Genomic DNA, 14,033 nt, shown 5'->3' on the forward strand with positions numbered 1-14,033 from the left:
TTATTTTATTTTATTTTATTTTTTTTGGCAGGGCAATGGGGGTTAAGTGACTTGCCCAAGGTCACACAGCTAGTAAGTGTCAAGTGTCTGAGCCTGGATTTGAACTCAGGTACTCCTGAATCCAGGGCAGTGCTTTATCTACTGCGCCACCTAGCTGCCCCCACCACATTGTTTTTATATTCAAGAAGTAGAAAAGGATAGAATTTCCATCTAAGGGATTAGCAACCAATTTAGAAAGTTACCAGACTTCAAGAAATAAAACTTGAACTTCAAAAGCAGAGTGCTATTTGTCATCCTGAAAAGAGAGTAGGTACATAGCCCGTACTTCCATTGTAACAGCCACAAACCTCTTTCACTTCCTTCTTACCTCTGACCTGGCCTATCAAAACAAAAGTCCCTCTCTTCCAGGCCATCCTAGAGGTGTTTCCAGACTCAACTTCTTAAAACACAATCCAGGACTTAAAAAAACTTAAAAAACCACCAACAGCTCCCCAAGCCTCCCAGATAGCGCCCAAATTTCTCAACTTAGCATTTAAAGCCCTCTACAAATCTATCTCTAATGTATTTTTAATTTATCCCAACTACTCTTCTAGACATAACATAACCAACATTTAAAAAAGACAATTTCTTGTTTTTCAAATAAAATAAGTGGCATGTAGTTTTCAAAAAATTCTACCACTTTGCCAATTCCTATTGGAAAACAGATCTTTTATATAAACTTGACAAAACAAATTTCCTAGATTTGAAAAACACAGGGCAGAGGAAGAGAAATTATCAACCAAATTACTGAGCTATAAGAAAATAATGAAAAAACTGTTATTTTATCCCATGAGAAAAACTATAAACCAAAGGATATTATGATAATGCAATCTTTCTAGCAATTCAGAGCTAGATACAATGTTAAATCCTTCACCTTTTTCAATGCTATTAGAAGCAAGATATAGGTAAATTATCCAAATTGTAATAACCTGTATTTCCACAGTTCTCTGCAACTGACAAAGCACTTATGATATTTCGGGAAAGCCGTGTTTATAGTATTAGTCTCCTTTTACAGATGAAGAACCTGAGGCTCTGAAGGCAGAATGCCACACCCTCAGTGAAATAGCTACTCATGTGGCAAAGTCAGAAAAGGAACTCCAGTCTTTTGAAGTCTTATCATCTCTCCATCATAAGAGGCTCTCCACTTTGGCAAGGAAGGTAAAGAACTCCTGCGCATCAGTGCTAACAAGACCCAAAGGTTTACTAAGTGCTTAGCAGGTAGCTAGATAATACAGTAGCAAGAACATTGTGCCAACAGGCTGGAAGACCAGAATTCAGATCTGCTCTCTGACATATATTATCTGCATGACTATGGGAGAGTCACTTCGCCACTGTCTCAGTTTCCCCATCTGTAAAATGGAGATAATACCAGCCTCTGCCTCCCAAGGTATTATGAGGATCACATGAGATAATGTTTGTTAGGTGCTTAGCCCAGTGCCTGGCACTCGGTAGGTGCTATGTAAATGTCAGCTGCTCTCCTTATTATTGCTTCAGTGTTAGGCACTACCCAGAAAGAGCGACACAATTCAACTGCTGTCTCCAGGAAGACTATGATACGAGACATAATGGGAATAGTACTAAGTGAAGCAGAGGGACTGCTCTGGTGCCCGTACCTGACTTGAAGATGTGTATCAGGCACATCAGCAGTGTGCCCAGCTCTTGGCAATAGAACGTGTGCTGCTGCTCAGTCATTTCCACTTTCAGCTGCTTCGTAACAATGTCCTCTAGAAGAATGCCCACCAGCTGTAACAGGAATCTTGAAAAAAGAGTGAATTGGTATTATGCCAGGGGGGTGTTACCAAATCATGTGGAAAATACATATACCCTCCTCCCCCAAAATGAGTATGGACTGAGGAGGTTAATACAATAATACAGAGGAGGGCCTGGCCAAACGTAAGGGCCATGGGAATGGAACACAGGGAGGCATTTATGAAGGAGAAGTGATAGTATTTGGTGACTGCTTGAATCTGGAAATAAAGAGAAAAGTAAAACTTGAAGGTGATGCTGAAATTTCAAGTGAAAGTCACTAGGAGAATAATGGTGTCACTAATAACAGGGATATTAGGAAGGAGAACAGGTCTCATAAGCTCCTGAACTTCTGGTTGCATGTGTTATTTATGTTTATAAGTTTAGGAGAGGAAGAATGAGATTTAAAAGGTACTTTATCTATTCTTTTGTTAAAAAATTTTTATTCTTAGAATTTTATTTTCCAAAATATACGTAAAAACAAATTTTGACATCAATTTTTTAAAACTTTGTGTTCCAACTTCTGTTCCTCCCTCCTTCCCACCCCCCCACCCACAAGAACTCAAGCAATTCAAAATAAGTTATACATGAGTAGTCATGGAAAACATTCCACATTAGTGAAAGGTACTTTATCAACAAAAGACTTCATCTACAACTCAGCTATATTTGCTTCTTTCTCAAACACTCCATCTCCACAACTCTTATTTTCAAAGCAAATTTGAAACTGAGAACTGTTTAGCAGACGGCACACAATAAGGTACTTCTGTTTGTTTATTAAAGAGTATGATTTATGCAGACAGGAAATGAAGAAAGAATTTTTATGAGACTGCTGATCATAACTAAATCAATATTTTAAATCTTGGTAGACTAATCCATGATGAGATTAATTTAACAGACTATTCATTTCAGTCAAGTCATGATCTCTATAAACTGATAAACCCCAGGGTCCTAGAGAGGAAGGACTGCATGTTTTCAAATTTTGGCCTATTCTATGGCACTGAGCATAGAACTTGGGACACAATAAATACGTTATCTTTTAGTGACACATATATAATACTTATTCCTTACTCTAAAATTCCTTAACAATCTCACCTCCTAATCCTTCCATTTTAGTACAAGATATATAAAGGAACTCAATAAACATTTGTTGATTTTCTCTGATAAACTGGAGCAATACCCAAAGGACAAGAGTTAGATCCATCCTAACTAATCAAAAACTATTACCAGGGAGCTAGGTAGCACAGTGGATAAAGCACTGGCCCTGGATTTAGGAGGACCTGAGTTCAAATCTGGCTTCAGACACTTGACACATACTAGCTGTGTGACCCTGGTCAAGTCACTTAACCCTCACCAGCCCCACTCCCTCCAAAAAAGCTATTCCCATCTGAAACTACATATAAGAAAATGTCATAGAAACTGAAATGATATAAACACTTACCTGGAAAATGTTTCTTCTGGCAAACACTTGACTTGTTTCACTTCACTTTGATCTTCTGGTGTTGGCAAGCTACTACCTCCATCTCTTAATTTTTTAATCATTTGACATGAGATTAAATAAGGAGAAAAAGAGAGTTCTTGGATCCGAGAGAGAACAATGTCTTCAGTTGACTGGGATATAAGCACTCTCAGAATAGCTAGGATGCCTGATATCCACAACTGAACAGTACTCACAGATGCCTAAAGAGAAAAGAATAAAACATTACAATATAATATTATAAATATCAAGAAAAAAAGATAAGGTAAATTAGTAGATATTCTTCCCCTACAATCTTACGAAGTTATTTTCTTTTATACTATTTGCAAATAACTACTTACATTTTCATAATAACTATCATTTTCACTGAACTAACTCATATTTATATGGCACTTTCATCACAATGTACTAGTGAAATAAGTCTTATGTATCCTCTTTACAGATGAGAATGGAGACTCACTGCAGGAAAGTGGTCTACCCAAGGTCATATATCTAGTAAATTTTGGAATGAGGATTTGACTCCAGTATCCTAACTTGGGAGCATCTTAGCATACCAATAATGCAATATCTTGTATACTCACCATAGTATTGGGAGTAATGAACATACTTCGTAAAAGCATGTCTACAGGACGAAGAGATGAAGGAGCCAATATTTCAAATAACGTGTTCAATACTCCAAGGGCTTCATGAGAATCAATATGCATCTGTAAAAATCAATAATTATAAGACTCTATACATGTCAACTGGCAATGCCACAAAAATGAGTCTACAAAAAAAGCTGTCACATTATTAAAAAAAAAGCAAGAATAATTCAACATCTCTATTCTTCAAGTTTTCAATTTTCTTATTATTGAATCTGGTCCAATATGTGTCATGCCTGAATGTCAGCTATATTCCCGAAATGAAACTTTCATGAAATTCAGGGACAGATAAACTTATGAAAAAAAAATAATAACTTGACCAACCACCGTAGTCAAATTTTATATATGAGGTACATTTAGAATGAATACAGCCTACGGTAAGATCGAGAGCATAACAACAATGCATGTAGAATATTTAGCATTAGAGGTAAATTGAGCAATATATCAAGACATCCTGTTAAATGATATCTTCAACTTAGTGGTCTGTAAGGGTAAGTAACAACATTGAAATAAGTATTGTAGACAATAAACTTGTGTCAAGGAATCTATTTTCTAATTTAGACTCTGACAGTCTACCATAAATTCAGTACTTTAATTCAAATCTTTCTCCTTACTGTGAAAAAATGTTATACAACAAAGAAGGAAATAAAATTTTGGAAAATAGCTTCTGATTTGCTCTCAGAAACCTAGTTCAAATGATCAGCTCAACAATTTATAAACTGCTTTCTCAATTATTTACCACAGATCAGGGCTTTTCTCCCTTCTTGTCTAAGTGATCTAAAGACAAAAACACTATTATTTAGCTCCTGCCATACCTAAGGCTAAGTAATGTGGACAGAGAAAATGTCAAAGTAATTATATAAGCTTTTGAGTTCATCCAAATGCTCAACCACTGCTTCACACTATAAAGATTAATATTTCTTCTGTTGTCTCAGATAATAAATCAGTGGTTATCATTATGATATAATACTTCTGTTTATATGCAACATGAAATTTTACTTGATTGGCTACATTATACAAGCCAGATGTGAAGGGAAAATGAAGACTCGGGTTAATCTCTCTGACCATTTGATAATAGTCTAATGTATCACCCTTTACAAGGAATAAGCTCACAATCTGAGCAGTATTAATAAAAGGGCTGCTATTTACTTGCTTGGGACACTATGATGGTTATTTATCCTGTTTTATGAGGGGAAAATGCCATTTTGAGATCTTCTGCCTGAAATGCCCTGGACACTCTTCTTTCTCCTTTAACTGTTTGAATTTTAACCTATATTGGAAAGTCTAACTCAAATGCCATCTCCTCCACTAAACTAATGAGTGTTAAACAGTAAAGTTTCCTTTTAAACTAATATATACCAGAGGGGGAAAATAACCAATATTCTAAAGGAAGTAACAGAAGGATCAGAATGAACCTAGACATGTCTTTATTCCCTATACATAATTCTCCATCTTCTATCTGTACCTTTACACTGAACTTTCCATATGCCTGGAATGCATTCTCTCCTTGCCACTCTTGTAGAGTTCTTTGCTCCCTTAAAAATGTATTTCAGGGCAGCTAGGTGGCGCAGTGGATAGAGCACCGGCCCTGGAGTCGGAAGTACCTGAGTTCAAATCCAGTCTCAGACACTTAACACTTTTTAGCTGTGTGCCCCTGGGCAAGTCACTTAACCCCAATTGCCTCACTTAAAAAAAAAAAAAATGTAATTCAAGCAGTATCATCTACATTAAGCCTTACTTAATTCCCTAAATTGCTAGTGCTCTCAATTCCAAACTATTCTGTATTTAACTATTTACATATTATATTTATACACACATACATATATATTTATAGTGTGAATATTTATATATGCATTTGCTGTCTCCCCTATTAAGATGTAAGCTCCTTACAAATACAGACTGTTTCATTATTTGTACTCATATCTATCCTGAGGCAATACCTAGAAAAGTCAGTGCTTAATAAATAAGTGACAGATTGATTAATTAGTCAATATAAAAGCTGATGATAATCAATCACCTTTGACAAGAGAAGCAGCTCCACTAAAAAAAAAATAGACTGCATTACATGACTAATATGGAAATAGTGTACATGACTTCACATGTATAATTTATATAATATTGCCTGTCTTTTCAATAGGTGAAAGAGGGGCTGGAGGAAGGTAGAGAATTGGGAACTGAAAATTTTTTAAATGGATGCTAAAATAAAGTATAATTATAAATATATGGATATGTATTGCATTAACTCGTAACAATTAAAACATTATGAACACAAACCTGTTGTTTTGCTAACATTGGGAGAATGATGTCAGCGATTTGTCGAGATAACCTCTTCCATTTGTCTTCATTCTCCTTGTGACACTGCTGTAGGACTAAGATGAACATCTCTAATACCTTAAGAAATATTTGTGCTCAGTTAAAAATAAATCTGAACATTACAAATATTTTACTATTATACATAATTATCACATTTTTGTATTAACAATAATGAAGAAACATTAGGATATTAATACTATCAAAAATGCATGTAGTCCAAAGAGCAATGGAAAGAATCACAGGTGACCAAGCAGGCAGCCACAGATTATCAACAATAATAAACTTGCACTCACAAATTGGCTTAAAACATATCATCGGGGTGGCTAGGTGGTGCAGTGGATAGAGCACCAGCTCTGGAGTCAGGAGGACCTGAGTTCAAATCGTCTCAGACACTTGACACTAGCTGTGTGACCCTGGGCAAGACACTTAACCCTCTTTGCCTCACGATAACAACAACAACAAGTAGACAATTTTGAATGCTGAAGTAGTGTCTATGAAATTTTTTTTTAAAACTAGGAAAAAGTCACTAACATATGGGGACAATATTCAATTAATGATTTACAGAAAAATGAAGTGACCAATAAGAAAAGGAAAGGAAGGGATGCAATCTGCACCAGTAAAGAAAGTAAACTACATTGATAGAATCATGGATCCCCTGAAATACTGAAGAAATTAGTTTCAGGGAGGGCAGCTAGGTATTGCAGTGGAGAAAGCACTGGCCCTGGATTCAGGAGGACCTGAGTTCAAAATCCAGCCTCAGACACTTGACACTAGCTGTGTGACCCTGGGTAAATCACTTAACCCCCATTGCCCTGCCCAAAAAGAAAAAAAAAAAGAAATTAGTTTTAGGAGTGATTCAAACTTACAAACATATGCCATACCCATCTCCGATATTCACCCTCTTTATATTATGTGATAGCTATGAAATCAAGTTAAGGTTCTATGTCAATGTCAACCAGTTGTGATTTGCCCTAGCCAATGGTCATGGATGACAGGCCTAAACCTATTCAGCTAATCACTGTAAAAACATCACACTGATTTGAATATGTTCGAAGATAAAGTACACAAATAGTCATAACAAGTGAATCATAACTATTGAAAAATTATTCAAATTTCATGCTGCATTTCCCCAGGACTAAAGTACTACCTGTTCAAGTAAATTCCCAAACAATGCTAGCCTGGAAGCTTTGTTCACTTGCTGTACTGCTAACTGACCAACATATTCTCCTTTCAATTCTGTACTCTTCTGCATAACAGGGATCACAGTTTTAGAGCTGGAAAAAATCTCAGAGGCTACTAATTCCGACCTCCTAACTTTTACCTAAGGAAACCAAGACCTAGGGAGCCTATGTCACTTATCTAAGGTTATACAAGCAGAAAACACCAAAGGAAATATTGGAACCCAGATGTTCTGTTTGCAAAACCTGAGTTGTTTACATTGGGCCACATGCCCTTCTCTCCTCCTCCTCCCCCCATTCAACCCATCTGGGCTTTACACCGTAACTTCCCTACTCATTACTTTATCTGTTTCGCTAATTCAACTCTGACCAGGTCACTTCCCTAGTGAAAAACCCTATTACTGCCTATAAAGATAAAATATGAACTCCTTTTTTTTTTTTTTTAAAGTGAGGCAATTGGGGGTTAAGTGACTTGCCCAGGGTCACACAGCTAGTAAGTGTTAAGTGTCTGAGGCCTGATTTGAACTCAAGTCCTCCTGAATCCAGGGCCAGTGCTCTATCCACTGTGCTACCTAGCTGCCCCTCCTTTTTTTTTTTTTTAATGGAACTTGTGATTTATTTTATATAACCAATGCAAATCAATACTTACTCCTCAACTGACGGTTTTAGAGTTAGTTGCCTCAAGTACAGAGAAGTTAAAGGCTTGCCCCCAGTCACAGTCAAGTATATTCTAGAAAGAGGACTTGAGTCCAGGTCTTGGAGGTCAACTCACTGCGCACTCACTACACTGTATTGCCTCTTGTAGAATCCTTAGGCTGCACTAATGGCTATCCACAAACCAACCCTCACACTTTTCCAGACTTATTTCACATTATTCCTTTTCTTTCTTTTTTTTTTTTTTAGTGAGGCAATTGGGGTTAAGTGACTTGCCCAGGGTCACACAGCTAGTAAGTGTCAAGTGTCTGAGGCTGGATTTGAACTCAGGTACTCCTGACTCCAGGGCCAGTGCTCTATCCACTGCACCACCTAGCTGCCGCACACATTATTCCTTTTCATACAATTAAAGCTTAAGACAAATTGGACTTAAAGTGAGCTCCCATCTAATCTTATCATTCTACATCTTCATCACTTGTGCTCTTTCCCTCCTCTCTCAAACATGAGTCCTTAACATTTCTTCCTTCACCTCCTCCTCCATTATTACTACTACCACCACCACAATCTGCCACCTTCTCCCCAGAAATTCTATGGTGAGATGGGGCCCAGATGAGCCATTCATTCTCTGGACTTCATCCTACCATTCTTGTTGTTTAACTAGTTCTTCTCAAATAAGGAATTCTTTCCTAAGTAATTTATGTTTTTCATTTGTTACTTTTTTTTATAATTTAACTTTTTTCAATTAACAAAAATCTGTTTTCTTTCCCTTGCACACTATCATTAAAAAAACAAAACACCACCACAAAATCATAGTAACAAATATGCACAGGCAAGTAAAACAAATTCCTGTGTTGGTTATGTCCAAAAAATATATGCATCATTGTGCACCATGAGTCTACTGCCTCTTTATCAGAAGGTAGTAGGTAGCATGCTTCAACACCAGGGCTCTGGGACTGTAGGTGGTCACTGTGCTGATCAGAGTCAATCTCTAGTTCTTTCAAGGAATCCTTACATGACATGTTATAAAAGCCCACCTTTAAACACTCTCCAGCTTAACAGTATCTTTTCCAAAATGTGGTACCCAGCAACAAACATCAAGTCTCCTTGAATGCTCCCAATTAGACGTTGATTTCTTCCTCCTCTAAATTTCCAGATCTTTGTTTTTACCAGTCATATAGCATTGCTTGCATTATAATTTTTGTACACATTCTTTAAACTACCAAATAGGCTGTAGACATTATCACAGAAACTAATTCTTATTCATCTTTGTATTACTTGTTAAGGGCTAAAATTCTAGCTAGTCTGTCTAAAATATCTAATGAGTGGTCGCCAATAAATTATAAGCTTTAGCAAGAGTTAGACTTTTAAGCATTTATTAAGGAGAATAAGAATTTGGTAAAGAGAGAGAGAAAGGCCTAGATTCCTCTATCTATTAAAGGGAGAGCACATTTCTAGCTGCCTTCTCCACCAGCCTCTCCAGGAAAGAGAGTAAGACCGAGCGCCAGTCTCTTCCTTCCTCCTCCCACTAGCCCGCGTCACTTCCTGACGCCAAAGAAAAGACTCCTGGTCTTGCCCTCAAAGACCTTCGCTTCATGGGCGGAACTCTTCTACAGTAAGTCTCCAGCAGGTGGCGTCATTCCAATTGTTACATACTTATTCAAAGGGCCTACCATGTAACAGACATTCAGTTTGTAAAACTGACAAGTAGCATACATTACTTTTGTGTACTATGTCAATCACCATAGATTCAAAATAAATCCTGACTGACATCTAAATGACCAAAGAGGTAATTTAAAAAAAAATCAATTTAATAACACCACATGGCACATTCCTCTCACCTGATGGTACTGAATAAGTCTTAATAACATGGACACAGCCACTTCTTTTTGCGTCTCAAGCTCTTTTCCAGCATCTGCTTTGTTTGTTCCTCTTAACACAAAGAGATCATGAACTATGGGCTGCAGAGCTGGTATGGCTAAGAAAATAAATATATAAGACAAGGAGAGTATATACATGTAATCTTTTGAAAGGTAACTTTAAAAGAATTTTCCAAGAAACAAAAGAGAAATAAAACTTTGGTTTTAGAAAGTCAAATCAAAGTTTCCAAAATGGCTATTTTTGCCCCTGCTACCATGACATCATAGCAAGCTGAGGGTTTTCTAAACCAAGTACAGCTGGTTTGATAAAGGCTTTTGAAGAGAGTATTAGAATTTTTATAGTAATTTTAAAAAAAATCTAAAACAAAAGCAACAGGTTTCTATGACTTCTGCATTACCTATTTAAGTTTTAGGTAAAAAGACTGGATAACACATAAATCCAAATTCAACACAACAAACATAGATATGTTACCATTATGTTACAAATATAATTATGTAAACATGCTATTATATTAGAGAATGGATTTTCTAACACACTATAATTAAAACAATCACAACCAAATGAAATAAACTGTATTTATCAAGCACCTTTCATTGAAGATGTCAAAATACTTTAGTATTAATGATATAAAACATAATAATATGTTATTATACAAGCTTTGTTTGAAAGTAACCAGATTCATTAAACTAACTTAATAATGATACGCTAAAACCCCACAAAGTTCAAAATAAGACAACAGCAATCACAAAACTAGAGAACAACTCTTAGTTAAAGAAGATAATTTCTACTGCAACTGCTTCTACATTTCTCTCTTAGGAACCCTTTCTAATGTGTACTTTTTAAAAATTTAAGTATGGGTCTCATCTCCCTCCTAACCTATAAGTTCCTTGATGGTGGGGACTGTGTTGCTTTTTATGTTTGGCTTCCCAATACCTAATATAGTGCATTAGACAGGTAGGTATTTAATCCATATATGCCTTTGAATTGAATTCCCAAAGGGGGAATCTCATACAAGATGTGAGTCTAAGGGGGAAAACAGTGTGATTTCCATTTATTTTTTTAGGAACATTTCTCCTTAGACCAGCCCTAAGGCCAAGCATAAAAATTATGCTTAACAAACCTCTACTGATAAGTACATGGAAAGAGTAATGCTGAAAAAGTAAATCATGACTAGGACATGCATTAAAACGTTTTTCGAGTTACCATGTGTTACAGCTTTCCTCCCACTGGCCATGATGCCATCACAGAGCTGAATGATTTTAGGAATTCCAATGATCTGCTTCGAGTGATAGCGTTCATAAGACAACAAGACTAAGAAGAAAAAGATGTTTGGAATAATTGCTTCTGATTCCCTAAGAAACAAAAGACAGTCATTATTTACCTTTTAAAATTAAGAAAAATTATGCAAAAGTAAAACACAAAATAATTTATTCTTTAGGAGAAAAATATATATGTCACTTTAATTCTGTATAATATTCACCTATTTGGGGAATTAAGTATGAAGAAAAAATTTTCCTTCATATATAGTAATTTATATAAACTTGTAAATGACAATACAAATGCTACTGAAACCCTACTACCTACAAGTTGTAGCAAACATAAAGAAAATATTCTCCCTGAAGATAACTCTATCAAAAATACCTTATGTGAATAATAATAGTAACAAGTATTGAGAAGCAGTGAGGTAAAAGAGATAGTCATTCTCAAAATCAGAAAGAGCCAGGTTCAAGTCCTGCTACACAAAGTAGCTGTCTGTCCCCTGGACAAGTCACTAACCTCTTGATATTTGAGCTGACAGACAATCTAAGACTTTAGGTTGTAGAGAATGTGCCAACCTGAATTCATATAGGAAGTTTTCTCAAGAGGAGTTCCTTATATCAATGAAATAAGAGGCCTTATCTCTTATTCCTATTTATAAGCATTAATAATAATTACTAATATCAGTATAATGAAATGGTTCCCTCTCAGTAGAGATAATTTTCACAAAAAATGTTTTTTCTGAAGAAAAAAGCCAATGAGAATGAGCACTCATAAATATTGTACCTCAGAATCTGTTGGTCTAATTATGTGCTTAGAAATGTGAAAGAAAAACTAACAACATATGTAATTACAGTATCCAGAACTGCTTCCAAAGATCAGTTCTTTTGGGGAAAAAAGCATACTAGGAAAAAAATTTCTAATTATACAACAAAATGGTAAATTACTTATTGCCTTTTTAAAGAAATAGCCAATCCAAAATATTTCATAAGAATAAAAGATATTTGCATAGTGCTTTAGACATCAGTAGTTAGGAATTAAATCTGAAATCTCAAAATACTGTTATTACCTAAACTGGCCCACTTCAATGTATTCAAACTGCTTTAACACAAATCCAATAAACACCTATGGGCACAAAGATAAAAGGTTAAGCATATCAAGCAATAATATTATGATACCATAACTTATATATTTATAAAATGAACCATTTGTACTTATTTCTACATATCTATATAATTTCATTTAGGAAAATAATTTTTTTGAATGCAGAACTACTTGCAGATATACTTCAGACTTAAAACTGATCCTCATTATTGATTGAATGCTTCCTGAATGTTTCAGGAAATACTTGAATTAAATAAGTTCAAAAACAATGTGTGGTTAAAGTTTAAGAGATAAAAATATTGACTTCTATAATATAGCATGAATAGCAGTGACTTCTTAAAGATTATGCTAGCAGAATGTTTAACTCTGGGAGAGTAGAATGGTACAACTCTTATTATGGTATAGGCAGCTGTCTTGGTCTCTGTGCCATATCTGATCCAATGGAAAAAAACAAAGTGCAAGAATTCAAACAGTTTTATAATTAATTCTAATACTCTCAAGTAGAATGAATTCTCAAGGAGGTTAAAAGAAATACAAGAAAATAAAAGCCACCATCAGAGAGATTAGTTAGCCAGTGGGTTCCCTCAGGTGTTAAGTGTTCCCTAATGAAGTCCTAAAGACTTCTTTCACATTTTTCTTGCCCCAAAGGCCCATAAATGAATCCCAGCTCAATCTACCTAGGAGCAAACTTAACCCCAATTGCCCCAAGTCAGCACCATAGCTTCTTACACAACAAATGAAGAAGAAATGAAGGATGCTGTTAGAAAATATTTTACCCAATTGTATGCTCATAAAATTGAGGATTTAATTAAAATGGAGGAATATTTGGGAAAATATAAAATACCCAGATCATCAGAACAAAAAATAAGATTTTAAATAACCCAATATTAGAAAAGGAAATTGAACAACTCATAAATAAACTTCCAAATAAAAAATGAAAATGAATTCTATCATTATAAATACCCAGCTCCCATTGGGAGAACAGAAAGAGAATAATTACTTTTTAAGTGTCTACAATGTGCCAGGCAATGTGTTAAAAGCTTCACAAATATTTCATTTGATCCTCACAGAAACCTTAGAAAGTAGGTACTATTACTATCCCCATTTTACAGTTGATGAAACTGAGGCAGACAGAATTTAAGTGATTTGCCTAAGGTCACATTGCTAGTAAATGTCTAAGGCTATATTTGAATTCAAGTCTTCCTGACTAAGTCCAGTATTCCTTCCATTGTATACCCTAGTTATCTCTGATATTAAATAAACTCTTTGCAAAAGTAAAAAAGATGCTATCAAATTCCTTCCATTACATATCATCTTGATACCCAAACTAAGAAGCGATAAAGCAAACAAAGAGAATAAGTCAACATCTTTAATGAACATCAATGAAAATTTTTAACTATCATCTAGACATTTTAAAAATAGTATATACCATTACCAAATCAGATTGAAACTAGGAATCCAAAGAGTCAATTATTAGCAACAATGTTGGGAAAACTATAAACATAATAGATCATATTAATAATAAAAGATCAGTGATAAAACATACTGTCTACCTCCTGGGAGTGGTGATAGATTTAGGATGCATAATAAGACATATGTATTTCTGTATACAGTAAAGGAATTTTATTTGCTTGACTATGCTTATTGGTTACAAGGAATTTGTTTTTCTTTTTCCACAGATGTGAAATGGTGCATGCAGTTTCAAATAAAATCACCATATTATTAGTTTTATTTAATTGTTTTACTTTG

The 14,033-nt window shown here is 35.2% G+C and overlaps 1 protein-coding gene across 1 annotated transcript in view; it reads right to left on the minus strand.

Annotated features, from left to right (window-relative positions):
• The window catches only part of HTT (huntingtin), a 227,109-nt gene that overhangs the window by 100,479 nt on the left and 112,597 nt on the right, over positions 1-14,033 (minus strand). The window contains 7 exon segments of the mRNA XM_043972228.1: positions 1,653-1,795; positions 3,224-3,462; positions 3,841-3,963; positions 6,175-6,291; positions 9,884-10,020; positions 11,127-11,275; positions 12,250-12,305. Of these exon segments, the coding sequence (XP_043828163.1) occupies positions 1,653-1,795; positions 3,224-3,462; positions 3,841-3,963; positions 6,175-6,291; positions 9,884-10,020; positions 11,127-11,275; positions 12,250-12,305 (964 nt within the window).

This window comes from Dromiciops gliroides, chromosome 6 (assembly GCF_019393635.1).
Source record: "Dromiciops gliroides isolate mDroGli1 chromosome 6, mDroGli1.pri, whole genome shotgun sequence".
Lineage (NCBI taxonomy): Eukaryota > Metazoa > Chordata > Mammalia > Microbiotheria > Microbiotheriidae > Dromiciops > Dromiciops gliroides.